Here is a 27167-nt window from a genome sequence, read left to right as displayed (position 1 = left end):
TGCATTGCATGGGAAAGCCCTGAAATCAGCGGCCTGCCGCTGGGCTATGATTTACGATGTCGATCTGTTCTGAGTAGGCAGGTGGCAATTGTGCAAATGCAGACCAGACAGACCGAAAAACTGCAATGAGCTGCACCAAAATTGCAGTCAATTTCTAGATCTTGACTGACACACCCCCAGAAGTGACTCTCCTCTCACTTCGGCTAGTCAGGAATAACGGCTCAGGCGCGTCATAATCAATGACAAAAATACCGTTTTGCCAGTGCGACAGTTCGCTACGCACCGTGTGCCAGCCGGAAAATAGAGCCTTTAGACTTTCTAGTGGTTCTTCAGCATGTCAGCATGTGTCTGTTCTAAGCTTAGTTTTGAGAGATCTCTGAGCTCTGGGTGTCAGAGGTAATGTGGCCTTCTTGCTTTCCGCTAGTAAGTAAATGTGATTTGAATAAGTGAACCATTTAAGATGAAGAATTAAATCATTTTTCATTCACCCAGAGGGCATTTAAGGATTTTGAGCAGGGTTCTAGCCTTTGACTTTGCCTTCTATTTCTTATTAGCCTCTTAATGGCACAACGGTATGTTTGTGTGTGTGTGTGTGTGTGTGCATGTAGGCACGCGTATGTATTTACATGTGCTAGATGTATATAATTGCTATCTCTCGCTGAAAGCTATTTGGCACATATTGCTAGGTACAGCAAGTATGAATGCATTCCTGCTCTCAACACCGTGAGGGGTTTGGGGTTTACTCATTTTCCAAAAAAGCCGCGTGTGAAATTTCAAGATAAAAGTTTAAGTGCCAAACTGCGGTGTTTGACTCAACAGGTTGTGCATCATTATGGGCTCGGCACACAGATCCCTCATTCAGATGCGACTCCCGCAGCAGTGCTGTAATTACGCTCAAACGCACGCACAAACACTTGACAAGGAGGCCATTAAATAAACTAATTGACCATTTTCCAGCAATTACAGCGTGAGTGCAACTCAAATCGCTGACTGCGAGATTTTTAAATCGCAGACGCCACCGCAGCTCCTGACGTGTAGGAGAGATGTGATGAGGAACTGACAGAGGAGACATGACTGTGATGGGGGGGTGGTGATTGAGAGTAAAGGGCTTCTCTGTCCACACTCCCATAAGTTTTGAGTCACCCAGAGACCTCAGTATCTGACGGAAATTTTGAGGGAGGTCATGGGATTACAGGAGGCTCTTTGGACCAATTACTGCAGGTAAGCATGCCCCTTGTCCCTCCAGTCCCTCAGGAAGAGAGCTGTAAAAAAGCTTGCATCCCTCTGCTAAAAGGTTCCTGCCATAATTTCGGAACCCCAGATCCGGTGTCATTTCGGCGCGCCGCCAGAGAGCGGCTGTGTTCGGTGAACCCGTGCCGCACTCAGACGCATTCCCCCAAACTGGCAATCATCGCGACGCTCCAGAGCAAGAGGTTTTTCAAAACTAGTTAATATGAAAACAGTATAATGACTGTGTTGCTGTAAAGTGCTGCAATTAGGAGGTTTTTAGGGCAGTGGGCGATGCCTTGCTTTTACATAACGCTGGCAGTTAGAAAGGAAATTACACTGTGCTCCCCGAGCACATACAGTAACCCGCACGGGCATTGCATTAAGAGTTTCAGATACAAGATACAAATGTACGGAGATGCCAGGCTGGATTTAGCACTGCGTTATTCAGCAATACTTGTATTGTACTCGAGCAATTGAAGCGATAAGGTCGAAGGGAGAAAACAGTTCCAGGTTGCTGGAGACAAACTGCGAGAGGGTTCCATAAATAGCTCTTGTGCCCTCACACGCTGTCTGCAAACATCTCCATTTCATCTTCTACGTGAAAACACTGAGGACAGTTGTGACCTTGATCAGAGGAAGGTTATGTGCGGAGCTTCATGTATCAGGTCAGAGTGGCGATGACATCTTTGCACTCCTCTGTTCAAACTTATTTTACATTTGTGTTAACTGTCATTGTGTTACGAGCTCTGGCAGTGAGGCTGACAGTATTGGTCTCCCAGCGAGTTTCAATTATTTATGTTTTTGGAACTTGGAATGTCGGTATCCACAAGTGAATATCTATGTCCTTAGTGGCTAATTTGTTTGGATGTTCTTTTCAATTTGTTTTACTTATTATTTTCCCCGTGGGAAACGGGTTGTGCCTGATTCTGAATAATTCCAGTAATGTCGCTTGAACAGAAACGGCAGGAAAAAGCAGACCACCCACTGTGCATCTGTCTGTGTGTGTGTGTGTGTGTCTCTCTGTGAAGAGTCGCTGCACAGCATCAGGGCTTCCTTACAGTCAGCAGGCTGTCATCTTTTACAGTTGCTGCAAAAAAATAAATAAATCAATAACTGCTGATGAGAGACGCAGCCCACTTGAGTGAGCCCTTCTGAAGAGCAGCTAACAGGCCTCAGTGCTGCCCCCTATCACCATATTCTCTTTTAAAAAAGACCAGAAATACTTCAATACTATTCATTGTCAGGTGAAGTCATTCTTCCATAGGATATTTTTGTACTTCATTTTTGGGCAGTATGTTTTTTTTTTGGAACAGCGAGATGGACGTTGGGTGAATTGAGATGTCTGTTGCCCTGTTGTATTAGCATAAAGCCATAAGCACGATGCTATCTGAGCTCCTTCTCGCTAGTGTTAAATTTAGCACTGTTGATTGAGAGCACCCCGCAATCATACCCACTGTGTTGTGGAGGGGTGGGTGGGAGATGGGAGGGGTCGGATAACATCCTTGCTGTGCTGCTCTGAAACTTTTGTTTATTTATCTGCGTGCAATTTGTAAATCCTATGTAATTCTTCATTATCTATGTCAGCGTTATGACATGCCCCAAAGTCAGGCTAAGCAGACATTCTCTTATTCCTGGACACTTCCTCTTTTTAGAACTGCAAATTACCCACCTGGGTGGGATTTCTAAATTCCAAAAAATATTTAGGATTTAGGTTTGCTCATTCCTGACCGCATATAAGTAAATATCCTACCCGTGTTTTCTTGAAGACCAAAAATATGGTTACCCTACATAAAATGTATTGCCCATTGAGGCAATTACAGTTACTCTACTCTATGCTATTCTACTCTAACCTCTCTATCTATTTTTAAAATATACTTTATTCTTCTCTCCATTGTATTCTACTGTACTATACACTCACTGCTTTGCCTTTATCCTCCATTGCGCTCTACTGTACTTTGTTGTACTCTACTGTATTGTGCTACACTTACCTTTACTCTCTGATCCCCATCCCAGGGTCAGTCAGTCATCAATGGCCTTTTCTCTCCTGGCAGATTAACCTCCAGAGGAGGATGCGGGTGACGGGCCTGATCACGCAGGGGGCCAAGCGCATCGGGAGCCCCGAGTACGTCAAGTCCTACAAGGTGGCCGCCAGCGACGACGGCAAGACCTGGAGGACCTACAAGGTCAAGGGCACAGACGAGGACATGGTGAGCCTCGGCGGGATGGCGGTGGGGCTGCAGCGGTCACTCGGGGGGGGGAGGGGGTGCCCTTTAAAACCTTTAAGCTGTGAGATCACAAAAGTGATTAGAATGTCCTTAGCTGAACATTCTGATGCTGATGTAACAATCGCTACCGGTAATTAATGGGTAAGGAGTTGGTCTTGTAACCTGAAGGTCGTAGGTTCAAGTCCCCGCTAGGACACTACCATTGTACCCTTGAGCAAGGTACTTAACCTCCATTGCTTCAGTGTATATCCAGCTGTATAAATAGATGCAATGCTGTGTAAAAGTTCTGTAAGTCGCTCTGGATAAGAGTGTCTGCTAAATGCCTGTAATGTAATGTAATGTAACTGAAAGTAATTCTTGAACTCCAAAAAACCTACTCTTCTAATAATAAATCACATCACCCCGCATTCGGCTTGGCACAGCTCTTTATATATCTTTTCAGATTGCTTTTATTATGAATTCCTAAATCTGTGCCCTACCCACTTCCATGCTTTCCATCATTTTGTGATGTTTTTGATAACCCCCCAAAATCCCTGCCAGCCCCAATATTTATTCTCTTCTACAGCCGTCTAAATCCCTGGTCTTCCCTATGATTACTTTTTAGTAACTCTTTTGGCAGTTAGTGAGTTCCTGAATATTTTATCTACAATTTTATTGTCTTCTGAAGTAAGAACTCGAACAACAATAAAAAATGATTGGATTTACGTGTTGATATAAAATAAGAGTTTCCTTCCTCAAAGTTTGAGCTGTTTGCTTTGAGTTTGTGGGGAGTTGTGTCTGGGTTTTTTCTTTTTAGAGGAGTGGGTGAGGAGAACGTTATTTTAAGCGAGGAGAGCCACAGCTGTACAGATCCTGAGGGATGTTGTCCACGTCAAAAAATATGCAATGGTCCAGATTAAACCTAGAGAGAGCTGCCATTGTCTGCAGGCTTTGCAGATGTTTCCGAACTGGGACATCCAACAGTGGGAATGTTGTATTCACTCAGTTCCTCCTTCTGTTGTAAATAGGTCAAATGACTACATCTAGTTCTTCAGAACGTACTGTTCACATGTGAAAAGTACTACTTGGAAGCGTAAAGAAAATTGTAAACAATTTTTTCTCTTTTAATCCTAATGTGTATGGGGAGGTGAGTGCTTTTATTTCTGAAAGGCTGCACTTGCTTTTTTTTCTCTTTTCAAGATATTCCGTGGAAATGTAGACAACAACACGCCATCTGCGAACTCTTTCACCCCTCCGATTGAGGCCCAGTACGTGCGAATTTACCCACAAGTCTGCAGGAGGCACTGCACCCTCCGCATGGAACTCCTGGGCTGTGAGCTCACTGGTCAGTGGCACTGCACCGCACTAGAATATCCATTAGGGGGCATCTCTGAGCATGGAACAGAGGCATTCCAGAATGTTCTTTAAGTTTTATTTAGACAGGCATGGGTTGACAAGTGGGACTGGAAAGAAAGCATATTATAAACTTTTAGCACAATATATATTTTTGTTTCACACGCTAAAAATATATATTTTTTATAATTTTTTTAATTGCTTGCCACAGGATGCTCTGAGCCCATGGGCTTGAAGTCAGGTCACATCCAGGACTATCAGATCACTGCGTCCAGTATCTTCAGGACCCTCAACATGGACATGTTTACATGGGAGCCGGGCAAGGCCAGGCTCGACAAACAGGGCAAAGTCAACGCATGGACGTCCGGGCACAGTGACCAGTCGCAATGGCTACAGGTAAGCCCAATCTCGCCCGAAAACCTCCCTCTTGAAGCATTAGCTGGGGATGCACTGTGAGAAGACCACATTACCCGAGAATGCTCTGTTAGTAGAATGTATTAACATAGCATGCTCTGTTAGTGGAAAACATTAGCTGGGGATGCTCTGTTAGCAAAGCACATTAGCCGATAATGCTTTGTTAGTGGAATATATTAGCATAGCATGCTCTGTATGTGGAAAACATCAGCAGAGGATGCTCTGTTAGCAGAGCGCATTAGCCAAAGGTGCACTGTTAGTGGAGCATATTGACATAGCATGCTCTGTTGGTGGAAAACATCAGCAGAGGATGCAGTGTTAGCAGAGCACATTAGCCAAGGATGCAGTGTTAGCAGAGCACATTAGCCAAGGATGCGGTGTTAGCAGAGCACATTAGCCAAGGATGCGGTGTTAGCAGAGCACATTAGCCGAGGGTGCTGTGTTAGCAGAGCGCATTAGCCGAGGGTGCTGTGTTAGCAGAGCGCATTAGCCGATGATGCTGTGTTAGCAGAGCGCATTAGCCGAGGATGCTGTGTTAGCAGAGCGCATTAGCCGAGGATGCTGTGCTAGCAGAGAGCATTAGCCGAGGATGCTGTGCTAGCAGAACACATTAGCCGAGGAGCCATCCTTGGTACTCTCTTCCCAGAACACACTCTTGTTTTCTTTGGCTGCTGCTCAGTGCGTTCACACAGTGGAGAGAAGCCTTGCATTGTGCTTATTAAAGGTAACTGATGGTGAGTGGCAGTGGAATGGCTCCAGACGGGCTTTCTAGTCCTTAAAAAGCCTGGTCTCCAAGGAACCACAAAGGGCTCTGTTATTTTTTAAGAGCCCAGAATCACAAGTAAGAGAAGGCCTTGCAGCTAGCTGAAACAGAGGGTCTTTCCTCATTGGACAGGAGTGCACAGTAGTCAGAGAACCAAATCCGGAAGCTCACTGTTGAACGTGGCACCTCATCTGAATTGCCTCAGTAAATATCCAGCTGTCTGTAAAACTGTAAGTGCCCTGAGAACAGCGTTGAGAATAAATGATGCAATGTGGTCCCTGAATCTGGGCGGATTTAAAGGAAGCATCTTTCTCAAGTATCTCAAGTTTGTATTCCGTGCGATTGTGTCAGTGAGTCAGCTTTGACACCTCCACAGCTGACCCCAATGCTGAGTTGAATGTTGGTGGACAAAATCTGAGTCTCGATTTTGCCGTAAAACCCTAGAATCCAAACCCATCACTGCTTACGCCGCTGAGCGCCTCTGGCACAGGCAATTATGGCAGTCACCCTGCAAAAGCGCAGAAACGCAGAACGGAGATTATCTCTGCAGTGGAATGTGGCTGAAGGCACAGCACTCCCTCCATGCACTGTTATCACGTTGAAAGCAACATACGTGATGCACTGCCATGTCTCTGTGTAGCTTCTGATAACGTCATCCTTAGAACCTGGAGAAAAAGACACCGCTATTACCGTAAATGCTTTCAAGAGGATACCTGCATCCTACCAAATTCCATCAGGACCTAAAGACAGATAGTTAGCCGCATGCTAAAAATACCGCAGAGCTTCGTCGTATTGATCACAGAGGGTACGGAGGTATTTATAGTGGCCTATTGCTTGCATTAGCTTCTGGGTGAAAATGCAAGCCCGGGGGCTTTTTACCGAAAACCATTCCCCTGATTTAAGGAAATTGCATCTGCTGGTTTCGAAATTCCATGGATCAGTCCACAAGGACTTATTAACTTTGCTGCCCAAATACAGTACATCCATCAGTCTCGAGCGAATGAGAAAGGTTACGTGTGTGTATGCGAGTGCATTACAGAGCTAAGTCAGCAAATTTCCAGAGGTCATGTTGCTCAGTTACGGTGCTTGTTACTTTTCTCTTTTTTAAAAAATATCAGTTAAGCCCCCGTTCCAGTTTCCAAGCAAGCAACTTTATCCCTGAGAAGCTACAACGTGCCGTTAAATTTGGTAGATTAATAGAATTAATCAGACTTTCTTAATGATGAATTAAGTGTTCCAATTAATCACGACAAACGCAGTGCTGCAGGGACAATAATTTCACTAATTACAAAGACATTCATGGCTGGATTGTCCAATCACAGGGCTTTGACTGCAGCATCCACAACTCTCTCGATTTCTGACTTTATTGGACCATAGCATGATTCATGCCGCTGGACTTATACATACTGGAATGAAAAAAGAAAAAGGCTTTGTGCGTTTTTTGGATGTAAGGTGCTGGTTGCACGGATCAAAGCAATGTGACAACGTTACTGTAAGTGACAACATCTTTAAATGTGGCTTTTTAGCAGACTGTTCTGCCAACTGGACATTTCCTGGTTACCTAACAAAGGATGCAAACAATATGTTCTTCTGTTGCTGTTGAACATTTGCTCCTTGTGTTCTGAAATGAATTAATAAATCTAAATCATACATTCATTAACGCATAACTAAATATCTAATAATGCAAGCTCTACAGTACCAGAATGCCCAACTGCGTTGTCATAGACAGTTGTATGAGGAAGATTCTAGCGGGTGTCACAATAGGCTTTGTCTCTGACATCACGGCGCTGCTACTGTGTCCACGGGCCCGCGTCCTGTCACTTTTCCAGAGATTTCCGCGCTCTGATTCGCAACGCGGTCTCCTCCGCCGAAGCAAAGCAATTTCGATGAAATAATAAGTGATGGATTCGGAGGAAGATGAGCCTGACAAACACCAGCGTTAGCAGTAAAGAAGGTTTGACGTGTGAATTATTCGATGCTCTCCACATGCTTTCTGCGCGCCAAATTGCCTCTGATTCCCCGGCGATGTTTTCAGAAGCCGAATATAAGCACTGAGCATTTCAGACCTGAAAGAGCAGAGTAAGCCATTCACCCTCACTATTTTTGTAATAGCCCCACACTCAAGCACCAGACTCTTTGATTTTTGTCAGATTTTAAATCGTCGCCATTTTGAAAGCGCATATCTAGCCTTTCGCGATATTTTACCAGATGCGGTTGTAGCAGAGAAACGGTTTTCAGTCTCTCTCCCCAGGTAGGAGGCGGGCACAGGTAGGCGTGACAGGTAGCCATTTATCATCGCGAAAGAGTCTCATCTCACGGGTCCCTCCTTAAATACCAAACACAACAGTAAGGCGCTTAGTTAAGGCAGAAAAGGCTTGCGTTTGTTTAGACAAGCAGCTCATGCACGGTGTACGTTCCCTGTTCTCATTATCCGCTGAGGACAGATACGTTGCTGTAAGTGTAAAAAAAAAAAAAAAAAGACGTCTCGCTGTCGAGACCGGGAACAGAACGCGCTATTTATAGCTCGCAGGCACGGACGAGAAGCGAAAGCCGCGCTCCGGGGAGATTTTTTACGGCGTCGGCTGGGTGTGAAAGCGGGAGGCGCGGACTCTTCGGAACGCCGGGAAAAGACTCGGAATCGTCGCCCCCATTCCCCGCTGTAACGGCCGGGGTCCGGAATGCTGAGGGTGCAGATTTGAGGATAAGTGCACCCACCCCCCCTCGCCCCTCCCTTCCGTAACGTATTTATCTGCCTCGCATGGGTTTGTCTATTAAAGCGAGCCGTTCCCAGTCGTTAGCCTAATTAAGTTTTAAATTGCTTTCGCTTTGCCTCCTTTTTCCTCTAGCGTGGAATTGTCTAATGAATCGATCGCCATTTAGCGTTCTCTCCCTGAGCGGAGACCACCTCCCCCACCATTCCTCCGTTCCTCCAAAGCCCCCTCTACCCACCGCCCCCCCCCCCCCACCACCACCACCTTCCACCCATCTCACATAGACTTTTCGCTGTATATAACAGCCAACCAGCTCCCTAAACTTCTTTTGAAGCTAGGCAGGTAGAACAGACAGTTAGGCCATGAAATCGCTTGGCGACGGTCTCCTGTGTTAGTACCCCCTGCAGTCCCCCCCTCCTTCCCCTCCATGCCTCTGGCTCTGATATCGCAGAAACTTTCCCTCGTTCACAAGGAAGTTAACAATCCTTGACAAACAATAAAGTTTTATGTTCCAGTCAGAGGAAAGTAGATAGGTGGCAGTGGCTGATGGGTAAATAACTGAGTGCCCGGTCCTCTTTGACCAGACGTTCAGTGCTCAAGCTACTTTCTGCTACTCATACTCATATACTCTCCGTTAATATTTGTGTATGATATCTTTTTAGGAATGTTTAAACACATTACAATACATAGTTGCTTGTTTAGAATGATGAAGCATATGCTGCTGTTTGCCATTTAGTGTCATTCCATTACCTGAGTTATCCGAGCTTCAAACAGACTTAGGGGGCCAACAGAAGGCTGTGTGGTTGGTTATCAGGTCAATTTGAAGGCTGCACATACAGTTTGAGGAGTGACAGCCACAGCATGGCTAAACATTTAGGCCTGAGTGGCTGGGAGCCATAGCAGAAGGGACAGCGTCAGCAACCATTTCTGTGAATTATACAGAAAGAAGGTGCTAACTCTGCACGCGGATGAGGATAAATGCCTCTTTAATGCCGCAGATTATTTATGGATAATTATTGCGGGGGGGATTAGCTGCGAGAATTGCTTTGCTAGATCCTGTGTGGACTTCATCATTTCTGAAAACCAGCTTCAAACGCTTACAACGTATGCGGGAAAAAAAAACTTTGGATTTGGATTCCAAGTGATTTTTTTGTTTGTTTGTTTTTTTGCATTGTTTTGCATTCTCCCTTTCGGAACAAAAAAGACTAAAATGGGGCAAGGACGTTGTTGTGTTTTCAGCTGAAACAATGAACAACAAAGGATGAATGATTCAGCTAAAAAAGAGCTAAGTAACACTAAACGGAATAGCTGTGCTAAGCTACACTGAACTTTGCCTGCGTGAAACAAACCTCAAACAAGCTGTGAGCTTCTCAGGATCTGTGGTGAAAAGATGCTTTGCTGTTCCCTCCTTTGATTTCTCTGTTTCTTCCCATTAATTGTGTTTTCAGAGACAGGCTTTGTTATAAAACCTTTAGACGGAATCCATTCTTCCCCTAGAGCTCCGATGTAATTAAATGTTCTTATATTTCCCATGTAGTTAGCGTCACATAAACCTCAGAAACTTGAAACAAGCTTATTTCGAGCCAAAAGAATGGGGAAAAGAAAGAAATAACATACATGTGAACAAATGAAGAAATGAATTGCACTCCACGCTGTAAAACTTAAATGCAATTACAGTAAGAGAAGTGAGCTCAACTTAAAAAACTGAAGAAGTCATTACAACTCAATTAAAATAGTACGAAAAAGAATAAGTGAAAGAAGTTAATACTTGAAGAGATTAAGTTTCTCAAATGTTTCAAGATAATCCGTTTTCTCAAACCGTTTGAGGAAACTGGGATTTATTTATTTATTTTTATTTTTTTGCAGTTAAGATGAAATACTTGTACTGATTTACTTTCTCTGTCTTGTAAATGAGGTGTCTGAAGCACATTAAAGCATCGGTAGATTTAATTCAACACAATGGCACGATGCAAAATTTGAAAACTTTTTGAAAAGCCTGGCGTATAAAACTATACATCACGTTGTGTACGAGTACTCGCAGATTTCATTTCTTGTCATTAGTGTGAAAGGAGCCCTGCCAAAGCTGTTCTTTTCTAGCGAAGACGGTTTGAGACGGTCCTATCAGATGAAGCAGAGAGCTGGGTTTCTCGCACACGTTCAGCTTCCAGAATGTTCCTGCCTATTTTAGGGGCTGTGGGAAGTGGTTGCACGGTCGCTCAGCCCCGCCATACGCCACTCGCAGCATGCTCGGCCGAATCGGGCCTGGAACGCCGCTCTGCGAGGTGGGCGCCTCACGGGGGTCCGCCCCCTCCGAATCTGGTCCTCTCGAACGTGGAGGTTTTTTGAAGAGGAAGAAGAAGAAAAAAGAGTTCTCGGGAGGGACATGGGAGAGGCTACGGTGCTAATGAGATAATAATCGCGGTTATGAGCCGGTGTTTATCAGGAGAGGGTCGGACCCGGTTCTCCCTCTGGCCCCGGGGCCCCCACTGTTCTGACCTTGCAGCTGTGCGAACAGGCCTGCTCAGCAGGCTACCGCCCCCAAACTGAACAGGGCTTAAGCTACGAGTCTCAAATGAAAATTAAAGCGCTCCATAGTTTAGTTTCCCCTTCATGCCGAATACCTCGTTTGTGCCAGTTAAGCTATTTCGCTTGCTCTGATCTTTAATCCTATCTACATTTTTTTTTACTTATGACAATTCTAATTAAACTTTAACTCAATCCACAAAAATGATAATAAAGCTGTGCTGAAAACTAGACCAACACATTTAGGTGTCAATATTATATCTAGGATCTTTGTTTGTTTCGTCATATATACAATATAGCATCTTTCGGCCAGAATTCAATCAACTCGTCCTTAACTTTTGACTTTCATTGAAATGCAGATGGGATATTTCCCCCATTTAAAATCATGCTCTGAAAAGTTCAGCAAAAAAACTTATGTCTTGTTTGAAAGTTGAAGTTATGGATAAATGTTAATTGGATCCAGGCCTGAGTCAGTCAAAGCCTTCAGCACATCTCCCTCAGGATTTGAACCCGCAGCCTTCTGGCTACAATCTCAGTTTCCCAAACCCACAAGATTTGAAGTGAATCCACATCAAGGTTAAGGACCAACTATATCGGCTTTGCTTCTTTCAATGACCCATATCATGACCACCAAACTGGAAGTTTGCTTTCACCATCACTTTTAAGTGCAGACTGCCTGAGGCTTTGCACAGAGTTTACAAACCCTTTCTCCCCTTTGTTTGAAACGCAAAATCGTCCTCCGGTGGTATCCATTAGAAGTGTTGGCTCAGTGCCTCTCTTGGGTTCGATGCAGTTACCGTAACCTTAGCAACGCTGGCGGCCCAACACAAGGACTCGGTGGTCGCTTTGGTCTGTCAGCGAAAGAGAAAGCGCAAGACGAACAGCGCAAACCGCATCTCTGACTTCACGCTTACTCCTCGGAAATTATCCGAGAAAAATGGGTCTTCCCCCGCCGTCCTCCGCCCTCACTAGATTTGTTCATTCTCTTGTTTTTCAAGTGTGCGGGCCTTCTCTTATTGCATTCTAAATGACTTCATCTCAGGTCCGTGCGTCTCGAGGAGAGCCGCGATACTTCCTGTTTAGAGGTGTGAATCATTTCTGAGCCGGGTGGCTGCGCGCACAATGAGGCCCAAACCGTACGCAGACAAATGGAGGCCTTTCACCGAAACTGATGTATTTACTCACTGCGTATTCATCACAGTGGAGGGACAATCACACACAAACGGCTCGTGTGCTGTGTGTAGCCCAGCGCAGGGCATATTCCGTCTTCTGTCATATGCAGTAATTCTCCCACCCGTTATATGTCAGATTAATGCATGCAGTTTGTAGTTTGCTCTACTTCTTTTCAATACACGGCACAGTCCAGCCAATCTCATGACACTGGTCTACAGAAAGTGTGCTTGTAGGTGTGTGTGCGCGTGCATGTGTGTGTGTGTGTGTGTGTGTGTGTGTCTGAGTGTGTTGGTGTGTATGCGTGTGTGTGTGTGTGTGCATGTGTGAGTGTGTGAGTATGTGTGTATACGTGTGTGCATGTGTGTGTATGTGAGTGTGTGTGACATGCACATAATATTCATTTATTATAATAATTTTTAAATAATTACAAAATAAGTGCAGGCCTTGAGATAATGTTTTGGAGAATATATGCATAGTTAAAGCAGATGTAATGGGAGAACCATGCACGCCATTTGGAGTGGGCTAAGGTGTCCATGCTGCTCTATGTTGAAGGCATAAAGATAAACTGGGTCTGTTCTTCTGCTGCCGTGCTGCTCCAAACACAAGGAGAAAGGAGGTGTAAATAACAAGCTTCCCCTGCAGGGCCCCGAATCTTTGTGTGTTATAGAGTAGTTTTCATGCAAGGAAACCATTTAATGGCCTAAACAAAAACAGCTTGTAAAAAATGTGATCACATACGCACCATAAAAAGACATGATCCATGAAAGTTTGTTATTTTGGAGAAGTGGTAACAAATATTTGTGAATGCCACTATTAATGTTAACGAGTGGTTTAAATAATTTTATACTACACAGTCGCCTGTGTTACCAACCAGCAAGCAAAAACTGAGCAAAAAAAAAACAACATAAGTAATAAATAAAGCATTATCCAATGTTACACCACTAAGAATCACTGGTGCATTTCCCACAATCTCTCTGGTCTCTGTTGTGGCTGATAATGGCTGGCTATGTAAAAGAGCATTCTCATGTCTCTGATCTGAGTCAGATGGGATATGGGGGTTAACAGATTTCCTGTGCTTATATCTTTGGAAATGGAACTAAGGAAATCCTTAAAGTTGCTGTAGAGTAATTGTATAATTGTGTAAGTGTTCCAGCTGGCACGAGCTGACTGGTTAATTACACACATAAAAGAGCGAATCGCATTGAAGAAAGGGGAACCGATGGTGAATACTCCATTGTTCCATGACAATCCCCCCCCACCCAAAAAAAAAAAAAACCACGCCTCATCATTGTACTATATTCCTCATCATGGTACTAAATTCCGTAACACATCTACACATTATGATTTTTCCCATCACTTTCCAAAGCCCAGCAAGAGCAAAAATGAGATAAAAAAAATATATAAAACAACCTGAAATACTTTAAATTTAAATGCCTGTTTGACCAATCAAAATCAATTTCCATTCAACTGAGAAAATCTGCTCATTAGGGACTTAAAGTAATTTGAACTGCAACTTTCTCACCTTGTAACTTGATAGGCAGTTTTCCATGATGGGATTTTCTAAATGGTAGTGTAACGAGTGCAAGACACTTTGCCAGTCAATAAATTTGGGCATTTAATACACATCATCAGTTGCATACTGGCGGATAAGGCTAAAAGGTACAGATAAAAAGACAAATAAAATGCATGAAAAGGGGATTTGATGTTATTAGTTACTTAAAGTACAGATAAATACAGAACAGGCCAACCCAGTGTGAGCTCCATATATAACTTTTCCTTTTCAACAATATTTTAATTAGATTTATTCAGTTAAAACAGAGCAAACCAAAAAGTCTGAATTTGGTGCACACTCGCTGAACCTTTGTATTAAACATTACTTAAATAGTCAGTGCAGAAGTTCAGAAATGATGAATCACAGAATCGCGGTGTGCTAACGAATCCCCTGAAACGTGCTGAGGGGGGAACAAACCTAGCTGAGAATACGATGTTCGTTCTGCTTTCGCATCGAGTTTTTATTAGCTCCGAGTGATCATTTTTGTTGAGTTTCCAGAAGGAGTATTGACAATGATCCAAACCATTCAAGTGCGGATGACTATTAAATAAAAAAAAAGATTTGATTACAAATTTGATAATGAAAGAAGAGGGAGTGCGTGAGCAGCGGGAGAAAATGGAAGGAAGAGATTTACTTAATTGCGATTGCGAATCGGCAGAAGCTCACGCCAGGCGCCCAATATAATTCTCCGCTATTGACTTCAATATAAAACCCAGGCAGAGTGAATTAGCGCGACTGTAGCATTAATGGTGTTAAAGCATTCGTCTTACCCCGGTAACAAATACTGCCAAATGTGTATTTAAGGAAGCTAATAGTTCTTTGGCTTTTTATTTATTTATTTATTTATTTATTTATGTTCCCGGCGTCAAGTGTGGCGGACGTAAAGAGAGCGGACAGCTTAATTTAAAAGCCGCGTGTTGGCCGGGGCGCCGCGGCCGTCATCTGTGCACGCTTCCAAACCCCGAGATCCAGGAATAGAGTCATCCGCTGCCGCGAAAGGGCAGAATCGAGTAATACCGTCACGGCGGATTAGGCGGACGCTCTCATTAGCGGCCTATTTATTCCGCTGTCATTTTTATTTCTTTTTTTTTTTTTCTCATCGTGTGGGAACTGCTTTCTCCTTTGTCAGAAGGAAAGCACCGTAGAGAAGCCGGGGAGAAGATGGTGGCTACTCCAGACATTTTACTTCTTTGTTTTTTTTTTTTGTTAAGAAGATGATGCGTCGCTCGTTAAAATCGCTCGTTAAAATGGGTCTTGTTACGGATGAAAACCGAGAGGGGTCAGTTCGAGTTAAAGAATGGAGATGGTTGTTTTTATTTGCCTTCTCTTCAGTTTATGTCCCGGTAGAAGCTTCTAAATTGTGATTGAAACTTCTGAGCCATGATCTGTAATGTACTGTAGTACATTAAAACCCTGCACTTCCAAAGCTCAATGTGAGACACCTTTATCATTGTTTTTAACCTCAGACATATCACATTCTGTCAATGCGTTCAATCAATCAATCAATCAGTCTATCTGCCTGTCCGTCTGTCTGTCTGCCTGCCTGTCGGTCGGCCTGTCTGTATAGCGTATAGGTTGACAAACGGCACTTTTCAATTGACATTTTCAAACGGGAATCACAAAAAGGGAAAGAAAAAAACTGAACCAATGTGGAGGGGAAAAAAACTGTATAAAGTATTTCCTGTCCCCTTGTAAGGTCAACGAGCTGAAATCGTGGGAAAAAGTAGGATCCAATAACAGGTCTCCGTTCTCCTCGCTCGATTCAGGCAGAACCCGGTGGAAGGTCTCTCAGTGCGAGCCCCGGCGCAGATTCAGGAGGGTGCGGTTCTGCGGCGCGTTTGGCTCGCGAGCGTTAGCAGGCCGGCAGACGGATCCGGTTTGGCCGCAGCCGCGGTGAGCTCACTGTCTGCGCCTCTCCTGCGCGACTCTGAGCTAATCGCTGGACCGTGAAGAACATCGGACTCTAAACATCCTAGCGCGCGGTGCTGCGCTTCAGAAGAAACTTACTGTCACGTCTTTCGCAAGTAGCGTTTAAAAATAAAGTCATCCCCAATTCCTATTATACCTGAGACGGCCAGTTGCGGTGCCGCTTTTGGCCTGGATTCGACATTTGTTCCTAAATTTGACTGATAAGTGAGATTTTTTCTTCACGGAAAGCTGATTTTGTTCATTGCTGAGCAGTGATTATGGTTGAAAAACCTTAATTTTCCCCTTTGGTAAAGATGGGAGAGTGTCTGCATTTCTTCATTTTAACTAGAGTGAAATCACATGGCAAACTATGCTTGACAATCTCTCCAGCTAATGAAGTGTTGGAAGACTGATGCAACAGATTTTAGTGTTTCATATTCAGCCAGTTACATAATCTGATGCCTCAAAACTTCATAAATATCTAAAATATGTAGAATTTAATCTGTAATAAAGCATCCAAAAATATGATTATTTCATTGATCAGTATAAGTGAAAATGACTTGAATTCAATGTGCTTAAATGGATTTTATACATATAATTTTATTTTTTCATGCACGGGCATGATCTTGTTTGGCCCATATAGATTTGCTGTAAAATATTATGAAATATTGAATTATGCACTCCCAGTTTAGTGGACATTCACTGTCATCTGTAACTGCTTATATAATTCATTGGCCTGGCAGTAACCCTTAGCCATGCAAATCATTTTTATACTTTGCACATTACGTAAATCATGTAACCCAACTCCAGTCCACTAACCACTGCTCCACACTGAAAATTTTAAAGAGACATTCTCAGTAAATTTTATTATGATCCAGTGAAGTGTCATGCAAGCACACATGCAAAACACACACACACACACACACACACACACACACACATATATAATCCCTTTGATCACCTGTATATATTTAGAGATCAATTTAGGTTAAATACCATGCTTAAGGGAACCACGGCAGTGCCCCACTGCAGTATTGAACCTCTGCATTATAAACCCGTTTTCCTAACCATTACACTACACTGCCACCTAAGAACCATGCTGTGAGATCCACCTTCATTAATATTCTGTCCTGGCTTGGCCAAGTGCCCAATCAGCTGCTCTTGCATCTAATTATTCCCCAGTTTCATTGGCTAAACTAACTAATCTACATCGCACTTGATGTTTTTTGACGTTTTCAGGAGCAAAACAATTGCCAAGCAACACGCATGCTACATATTTGCGACAGCTGGTTTGAGTGCCCCCCACCTACACCGTACAGCATTTTGTGATCTATGTAAAGCACTTGGTATGGTAATGAGCATTACCATTGTTTAGTTTTCTCTAACTCTAGTTATCTAAACTCTGAACAGCCTTTTGTTTCCAGATCTAGTGTGGCTCCAGCATTGTTGGAGTGCGTTTTAAAAAGTTTGGCTGTGTTCATCGAGTGTTTTAGTCAATGCGGCTCTCTCAGATGGCCACTAAAAGTGTGAAATATGTCTGCTGTTTTGTGGGAAAACTATGAGGGGACAGCAGACTGCAGAGGAGCTCAGAGAACCCTGTTTAGCATTTTCTTATTTACTTTTTAATTACTTAATTTTTATAAAGGTATACCTGGAATGAAGACCCCCCCTCCACCAGTATCAGATTTGATTTGGGGAACTCTTAAAAGTGACTTGTGAAGGATAACCCCCCCCCCATTCTATTAAGGAATAATACGAAAATGCTGCACAGGGATGATTCTAGGTTTTCAACAGACCCTGGGGGTTCTTTGAAGGTACCTTTGGGGGTCCCTGGCCAGCTAGTATGTGCACACATAGAATCTCTGCCCCATCCATCCACGATCTTTATAAAACCATTTTTTGAAATATAACCCTTTTTAACTTAGGATGGAGGTCCCCTGAATGCACGTTAAAGACATGTGGTCTGGACCATTTACAGAGAAGTGTTAGGACTGTGGACACCCACACGCTTCTCATAATTACAAGTGTGTCCCTTTTGGGGCAAAAATTGAAAAGGGCCGACAGCGAAAGGTATTACAAATTGAAAAGGCTAGCAGTGGGATTTGAGCTCTCGAATCAAGAACTTGCTTTGAAGAAGTAGCGCACGCTCAGGACTCATACTTAATGGCGAATGGCCTACCGGCGTGCCTCTGCGGTCGAACTTTTCCTGTCGTTCATTTCGAAGTGTAAAGGCTTTTACTTTTCTAGTAAAAAAAACCTCCAGTGATACAGCTTCATGCATTGTGATAAAATTGATTTTATAATAGAATCTAAAGGTTTGGCAGTAGACATTCTCACTTACCATCATAAACCATAAATCAGCTTGTCAAAGCCGTATACAGTACCTCATAGTGAAGTACCGGCACATCTAATGAATCAGTTTTGTAAAGCCCGATATTTAGGTCCCTAGGTTTATTTGTCTTTTTTTAAATAATCATGGGAATATTTGTCTCTAGACAATGTTATAGGATTATAAAAATTGTTTTTATTAGTCTAACTTTTTATTTTGTTTTCAGTGTCAACTGATTTCACAATAAACACAATTTGTGCAGTGATAAATTAGAATGGCATGGCATCTGCAGCTCACAGATAACTTGGCCCGGTTCGGGTGTCTGATGTGTTAAAATCACACTTTGGGATCTTCAAGAAGGAGTTAGAATTCAATAATTAGCTCATCCCGAAGCAGAGCCGAGTGAACTGCCTTAGTCACACATCAGTGAATCCCATCTCGAACGTAATGCAGTCCCCAACTTCCTGAGCCATTTTTATAATCTCGCATGCCAGCGTGTGCCATGCAAAATGACGTGATTGATGAGTGGACTGTCTGCAGGTCAGTTAATGTCGGCTATATTTATCATTTCAGCAAAACATTAACAACACAATCACTGGAGGAGTAATAAAACTATTGGGATTTGTTTGGATGAAAAATACTACTGCTGCTGCCACTAATTGAAAAGTTCAGTTTCATTTTTGAGTCCTGCATTCAGTTGCGGGGATGCAATGACAGAAATTGCGTGAGCCATTAGCGCAATGTCCTGAAGACAGTGTGTGTGCATGCATGCGTGTGCATGTATGTACATGTGTATGTGACTGTGTGTGTGTGTGTGTGTGTGTCTGCATGTGTATGTTTCTGTGTTTGTGTGTGCATAAGTGTGTGTGTGTGTGTGTATGTGTGCGTGTGAGAAGTGCATGGTGGTAGATGTAAATGACAAAAAAATCTCTCTCATTGAAATTCTCCAGTTTTCCTCGGACTGACCTGGCATTGACAATAACAGCGGCACTTTAAAGAATCCTTGATGGGGAAAGGCCGGCTGGGTTAAACAGAGGGTGAACCTGCCAAGAAAACACAAAAAGGAAAACATGGCTTTCAATCTCTTCAGGCAACCCACCTCTTTTTCACCTTCTCTCCATTTTGTTAGTTCCTTTGTGTTTTCTTTTTCTTCTATGTTTCCTTTTTTTTTTTTCCCCGGCCAAGGTCAGGGTCGTGATGGAGAAGCCCCTGCTGACTTTGGGGGGATTTCTCTTGTCTGATTGTGTTTGGAGGAGTCTACAGCAGGTTCAATCCCCAGAGTTGCCCTTAGCCATCGTGAGGCAGGAGTTTAACTTGAGTTATGAGCCCCATAAACCCGGGGCACTGCTCCAGTCAGCCAGTGTAGTGCTGTTTGCATTTACTTTCCCCATCCCCGGTCCCCCCTGTCTACCGCCAATGCTGCTTATACAACACGCTGCTTTACTACGGACCCGTGCAGTAAACGCAATAAAGGCATCCCTGCAAGACCCATTCCGGAATCCTGCGAGACTCATTCCGGAATCCTGCGAGACTCATTCCGGAATCCTGCGAGACTCACATTCCGGAGATGCAATGCGGATGGCCACCTCTGTCACCACTGGAAAACCAGTATGAGTGCAATTTGTTCCTTTGGTTGGGGATCTTGGTCTTGAGCGGCGCAGGTTAGCCATATCTCTTGTTGGCGGAGTGGCTGGTGATAGCGGTGTTTTGAAACCGCCTGTAGGCCTACCCGGTAACATATAAACTGATAAGCTATGCAGTGCTTTCGCCACTGTAGGTGTTGGTTGGGTATGTTAATTAAGAATAAGTCTGATTCTCCCTGATTATATGTATAGCTACCAGAAGCTCCTTTCAAAGTAAAAAAAATGTTTGGATTAATAATGAATGTTTTTATTTTTATTTTGCGCTTGGGTCTTGGATGTCACGAGTGTTATTTCAACCTGAAAATGGAAAATTGTTCTAACAAGTACAGCAGTTCTTTTTTCTCATCCTTGGAAGTACATGTCGTGTCAGTGACGTCTTCATTATTTTGGAGATCAGTAACATCAACAATACTAGATATAGTGCTTCGGTATGAAGTCGACAGCTATGAACAGCTCACAACTGAAACACGTACCTTCCTCAGAAATGTACGAGCAACTTGAGAATATCCAAAGGAGAAATAACCGTTGCGTGAAAGGCTTTTTAAGCAAAATTATAATCGTTTCCAGAAAGAGCAGTCACAACTGGAGAATAACAAGAGGTCGATGTTGTGTTGATTAAATGTCTTACATGATAAATACAGCAGAGATAGTCTTTCTGCAAAGACAAAGCAAGGCACGAGTCTTAGTTCTATCACGTAATGGAAATGAGGAGCATTTGGTAGCACTTCTAAAACCCCCATGATTTCCAAAACATAATAACCATTTTACACTCACTATTGATCCTGTTTGAAAAAAAAATACTCTTGGAAAATGAAACATGTTCACCATAAATTTTACCTTACAGACACTGAAACTACAAGTTCAGTATAAATACTTCAGTTTCTCCTGCGAATTTCACTCTTTTACACTTATGTTGGTTAATTAAACACCTTAACTTATTAACAGATATAACATGTGTCTAGAGGAATCGGTTGAAATATCTACTACTAGGTTATGTTGCCAAAGAGTTTGAGAAATAAACTCAGGTAAAGACTGAAATAGACAGACGTGGGGTGTGGGGGGGCATTTACCACATCTGAACTAGAATAAAAGCTATTGAAAACGCACCTCCCCTTGTTGACTCATCTGTTGTAAGATGAACAGTCCAGATGCTGCATTCCCATCAAATACAGATGAATAGCCCTCCATTAGTGCTCGATGATTTAAGCATGCATTAAAATATGAATACGTTGTTGTTAAAATGTTACTTAAGGCTTTATATTTATATATTTAAGGCACAATTATGTATTAATGCTCTTAACATGCACTTATTGTTGCTTGATACCTGCTATTGATGTGTCTGTTTGAAAGCAAATACCATCCACCCATTAAGCAGTTATTGAAATAAATAAGCCTAAGATAATTGGCTTTACTACTCAAGGGGTGAGTGATGTCCACTTCAGCACGGGTAGAGCAAAACATTTTTAATATATGTTTATTTAGGTATAGGTGTTTTTATCATTAATGATATATTAAATGTGTTATCATTTGAGTTGAGAAACATATTTCTTCAGAATGAACATAAGCAGGATGTTTATAATTGTATTTTTTTTCCCCCAAGAACATTTATAGGATGATACTGAGAGGAATGCATATTTGACTTCATTTTTGTTTGTCAGTGTTTCAGGTGTTTGAAAGATTTTGTTAGATCGCGCCGTGATTGTGCGCATTTATTTATTTATTATTATTTTTTATTTTTTGGATTGCAGCATTATCAAACCGGGTTTACACTTTTATCATAAGCACAAATCCAGTTTTTTTTTTTTTATGACTTCCCAAACAAGTGCAAGTCATCATAAGCATAGGCTCTTGTGCTTCAAAGTACTTCATTTCCTGTTAATATCTTTGGAGAAGGCGACATATCGTGTTCCCTCTTCCGCTCTGGGGAACCGGCAGAGAACCACAGACTCAGAATGAATCTCTGAAATGACTACGCTGCTAAGTCTGAAATGTGTTTACTGCCATTTTGTTAAGGCGTCATAGGGAAAGTTGTATTTGAATCTTGTCTGGTGGAGCACTTACTCTGTCCAGCTCAAACTAGTCTTCCCCCTTCTCCAGTTTGACACGTAATTCAGTTATGTGTCAAATTAATTAAGCAGGAGAATGAACGGCAGCATTATGTGCAATCCAGGCTGGTGCCGGAGTCTTTAAACCCAGTGGTAGTCAAAGCTTTTTTTAACCCCTATAAGATTACTATTCTCGATTCCATTATCTGCAGAAAGCGCTTTTTTTAATGGGTCCCCTGCTTTTCCGGTCCTTGTACTCCCGTCCGTATGCACAGGCTGTATGTATTTTTCATGTTCGCATGACTAATTCATGAGGCTCCCCGCTATGCGATATTCCGTCTTTGTTCTTTGGCCCATCTCTCAAATATCTGAATCTCAGGATCTCGGGGGACTTCAGAGGTTCTTGGAATCTTGTCTCAAATCAAAGACGCTGAGATAAACACATCGGCTCCTCGTGTAATTTGTTTCCGGTTTCTGTGTCTAACCCCTCTGTTTCGTCGAGGTAGCGCAGAGCCATGAATTAAAGCTATCGTTAAGCTGTTCCGCGTATCGCAGCCTAGCGGGTAGCAAAACGAAGCTTGTCTGAGGGGCACGGGAATGACATCCCGCGCGTTCACCGCCCCCTCTTTTGTTACGTTTACGTTCGTACGGGCGCGTCGCCGCTCGGCGGGGTTTCCGTCGAAACGCGCTGCGATCGCACCCGCGTTGCTCCTGCGTTGTTCCGGGTCCCCAGCATGCACTGCAGGTTTTTCTCCCCATCCAGAGGGAGACAGATGGCAAAATGCATTCTGGGGAATGTATGAGGCTTCGATTGCTTTGAGGATGGTTTCTTAACCAAAAAGGAGCATCACATTAGCTTATTTTAATGCTTAATAAATCTAAAAAACCAAGTTTCTTTGGCCAAAGGTGAGGTAAAACATTTATAAAATTATGTTGTTAAGTTTTACTTTACATGTTTGTGAAAGAAAACAAGAAACATTCCCTTCTGTTGCGTTGGTATACGTGAAATGGTAAGTGCAGTCAGTTTAAAAATTTGTTCTCTAATGAACAGGATGTGTCTTTTGTTGCTGTTCAGAGTAAATGTTTAAGAGCATCAGAAATTGCCCATGCACAGGAGCATTTAAATGGCGCATGAAGCTATGAGTATGCAGTGATTTTTGAACCCCTTCCCAGGGTTTTGGGGAAAATTGCCATCTGACAGCACAGGGGGAGTTGACAGCACACGACTTTCACCCTGACCCAGTTCTTTCAAACCCGCGTACTGTCTTTGCATTTTTGTCATGCGTCCCACAACGACTCTGTAAGAGCAACTTGATTGGAAATTAATATCACACTGGTTGAAAAGGGTGAACGCTTGGTAGATTTAAGACCCCGCCAAGTGAGTTTTTGCCCTTGTGAGCTTACGCAAAGCAAATTGAGTATTGATTTATCTAATGGGATGTCTTTCCCAGCATTAATGGCTTCTGTATGGGGGGAGGGTGGCTGGGTGGGGCGAGGAGTCTTTGTAAATAATCTATCCTGTTTGTATTGTCATTTTTTTCCACGGTGCTCAGCAGAGGCTGACGTCTCTCTCTGGGTGCGGGAGCCACATAATGGAGGCGTTAGGCCGATGTGCACACGCACATAGAAAAATAGGGCAAGAGAGCTGAAGCTGTGTGCGAGTGTGTGTGTGTGTGTGAGAGTGTGTGTGTGAGAGTGTGTGCGTGTGCTTGAGTGTGTGTCCAAGCTGCTGATATTCTAACAGTTGAGCAGAATGTGAGTAATTCAAGTAATATCGTGCTTTGAGGACACCCTGTATGAAGTAAGGTACTGTAAGAAGGCCAACGGCCTCGAAGGTGTAATTTCGTGAAAGATTTAGCATTTCAGCCCGATGAGTCTTCTTACTCACGTGTGAAAATGGAAGCACTCGATTCATTCTGCCAAACCGCATAGTTACCGTAACGTGTTCAGGATCCAGTCAGCATGAGGTCATATTTGCATATTTTATGGATTCTGAATTGATGGAAGCTTTGATTTTGACATATATTTTTAAAAATTATTATTTCTCTATTTAACCATCTCCTTGCAGCATTCAGGTGACTGTATGCTCGAGTCAGCTGCCTTAGAGCACTTAAGAGTCAGTTTGAGTTTAATAATGTATGGTAAATCGCCGCCGCAAAAAGCTGTCAGGTCAGTTTGTTTTGTCGAGTTCAGACATTTTGGCCTCCCTTTGCATTTGCACGAAACATTGCATTTATCTCTTTTGCGCACCTTTCTACCAGACTTACTCCCGTGTCCGATTTCTTATTTTGGATTCCCGAGGGAGGTCTGCGCCGAAGCGTTTGTTTAACCGCGGAATAATTGAGCTGTGAAATAAAACAAAAAAAAAAACTGCGCCGGGGGAACACAGGAAGAGAGATGTGTGAAAATATTGTCTCACATCCAAATCCAAATGTGACTTGTAACTAATTGGTTCTCACCAGCCAGTTTGTTCTGTAAAAAAAATATAATCCTTCCTTGGCTCATGGGTACCTCTGAACCAGCCCTGGGTACCTTTGAGCCTGGGTTGGGATTCCTGGATCAGAAAAGGTTGAAAAGCCATCTCTTTGGCATTAAAAAGACTCGCTATCCCAACCTGCCTGAAGAGGAAGAACAGCCCGCTGAGGCAGAGTCTGTCCTCGTTCTGAAATCCTCGACCGCCATGACCAAACCGAGTCTTTCTAGAGGCCCCGGCATCGCTGGAGGTGCGGGGTACCGGGGGACGTTAGTGTGAGCAGGGCCCCTGGCCTTTGCCGGCTTTTAAAGGCCTTAAGTACCCGAAAGGAGCACTTATCACTCCACCGCCCGCTGGGACGTGGCTGGAGCCGCCGCGGCCTTACCGCTGCGGAACATCGACCCGGGCCTCCGGGCGGGAACGAGCGTCCGCACGTTAGCAGGGCGCCGCCTCCCGCGCCGGATACGCCGCAACGGTCGACAGGGGGGGCCGTCCCTGGGTGGAACGGCCCGGAGAGCCCGGGGGGTCCCTCTCTTATCCCCCCCCCCCCATCGTCGGATCATCCCTTCATCCTGTCCACTCCGTCAAACGATTACTCCCTCCTCCCCCCTACCCCCCCCCGTCGCTCGCTTGCTCGCTCGCTAGCTGGAATCCCAGGGCTAAACCGCTGGGACGCCTCTTAAAAGCCACTCAATTCCTCCATTAGACCTTGAACCTGAATACACGGCGGGCTTGTCTGCAGGAGGAATAGTGTGCTTAACACCAAGAGCAGATGAAAGCAATTTACTAGTTACCAGATTGAATGGCGCTCACTCCCAGGTCCCCGGTCCCTGGAGACGGTGAATCAGAACTCAACACAAATGATACTAGCCGTCTCTTCTCTCGCACCGAGGCCGGTGTCACATGATCACAGTTTTTTCTATTATGAGTATCGTGTCACGTATAATCATGCTGTGTGTAATCGTCCTGTGCTGTGTTCCCGCTTAGCCTCAGAGTGGCAGAAATCCTCTTTTTTTTATGCATCTCTCAAAGATTCATCTCTATTTTTCACAGCTGTATACTCGGTCAGTTCTCGTTTGATATAAACTGTTGTCAGTTTTTCTCTCGTTTATCCCATAAGAAATGCATGAAATTGCATCTCCGGTTGTCTTTCTTTTTCCGGTTACAAGGATAATCAAGATATTTCCAGTGACAAAGCACTTTTTTTTGTGTCAAAAACATACTGTTCGCAGTGCAGTCCCACATGTGCAGTCCCGTAATGCCTTTCCTTAACTCAATGGCCAAAACACCTCAATATATTTTAAAGGCTGTCAGTTCTAGTAATGCAATTGGCCCCAAACCTAAATACGTGCGGTAGGCCTAGTCCTTATCACGGGAGAGAGAACACACGTGGATCCGATGCCACATACTTAGAAGTGAATCGAAGAAAGAAATCCCCAATTTAAGTGCGCTGACGTTTGTTGTACTTTCTCGCCGGTGCGCTGTTTTCGCTCGGTCGAGCCCGCAGTTTTCCGATGGAGTTATTCGCGGTTCTCCGGGCCTCGTTTGCGGCTGGCCGGATTACGGAATTCCATTTCCCCTCGCCTTAATGTCCCCGATAATGATGCGTATCGGGCTGACGCCGCACACCTCGGCCCGGGACTCTCTGCCGCTCTGGTCGATGGAGTGGCTGCGGTAAGTGCGCGAGACCGCGCGTAGGCTTCTGCTTCCAATGTGCTGGAGCACCTTCACACGATGCATGCCAAGTAGATGCCTGAGAAAATTGTGTACGCACAACACACACACACACACACACTAACAGACACACTCACATGCACATGCACACGCACACACAAACACACACACACACACACAGGCAGAAACACACATGCGCACACACACACACACACACACACACACTTCGCTCCTTAATACACCCTGCCCACATTTACTCTTTGGAAAACTGGGTTAGAGTATGTGATTTGTAAAACGGATACGTCTCTGACGCGCACACACGCGCACACGCGCGCGCGAACACGCACACGCGCACGAACACAATTAAATTACCCCGGCGAGGGGCCTTAGCCCCGGCGTATGGATTTGCGGGGCGCGTATAATTTGATTTCTCTAATGCGGCTCTCTTCCCTCCTCCGCCACTTCAAACGGGCGACGGAGGCAGCGATCCTCCGGCTCACATCTTAATGAGCAGATGTTCCTTCGCCCGGGACCCGCGGAACGCTGGGAAACCGCGGCGTCTCGGGTGCCGCCTGGAGCTCCTGATAGGAGCCCGGGCGGGGGGGGGGGGGGGGTGTCGCTGAAACCATTTAATTACCTGGACTCGACCGTGTGAAGGCTGTAAATATTTTCACAGGTAACGGAACAGGCTGGTGGGAGGGGAGGTGTGTGTGTGTGTGTGTGGTGGGGGGAGGGGGAATTATGTCATTATGTCCATGCCCCAAAGGATCATGGGAGAAGAAAAACTAGCAGGATTAAATGGCAACTTCTGCGGATTGCTTCGAGACTTCAAACGCGGCGATTGCCCAGGTTAAACTCATCCGGTGCGCGCTTGCGTTCGGTGCGCTTCCCTCTGAGAAGCTTGGCCCTCCATTTTCTTTTTAATCAGCGCGAGCCCGCGCGCACCAATCGGAGAGCGGCCGTATTTTTTGGACCGCGACCCGTGGCCGCGGTTACAGGTTGCGTTCAGCGCCTCCCTGGTTTTGGGTGACGGGCACACCGAGCTGAGTGAGGTGACTGGAGGGATGCCGCTCAGACCATAATGAAACCGTTAAGCGGAAGACATTGCTTCTGCTCAGAGAACTGCCTGGTGGTTGTTGCAAAGAAGATGCGAGTAATCCCATCACTTGCAA

At 44.2% G+C, this 27167-nt stretch overlaps 1 protein-coding gene across 2 annotated transcripts in view; it reads left to right on the top strand.

The window, feature by feature from the left end:
• LOC135233189 (EGF-like repeat and discoidin I-like domain-containing protein 3) overlaps nucleotides 1-27167 on the top strand; it is a 149882-nt gene that overhangs the window by 101743 nt on the left and 20972 nt on the right. For both annotated transcript variants that reach the window (XM_064296491.1, XM_064296490.1), the window contains 3 exons: nucleotides 3282-3437; nucleotides 4635-4779; nucleotides 4999-5183. In XM_064296491.1, the coding sequence (XP_064152561.1) occupies nucleotides 3282-3437; nucleotides 4635-4779; nucleotides 4999-5183 (486 nt within the window). The remainder of the gene's footprint in view (nucleotides 1-3281; nucleotides 3438-4634; nucleotides 4780-4998; nucleotides 5184-27167) is intronic.

Source organism: Anguilla rostrata, chromosome 10, assembly GCF_018555375.3.
Source record: "Anguilla rostrata isolate EN2019 chromosome 10, ASM1855537v3, whole genome shotgun sequence".
Taxonomy (NCBI): domain Eukaryota; kingdom Metazoa; phylum Chordata; class Actinopteri; order Anguilliformes; family Anguillidae; genus Anguilla; species Anguilla rostrata.
Note: the sequence above shows the minus strand (reverse complement) of the source record. Positions and strands in the feature narration are given on the sequence as shown.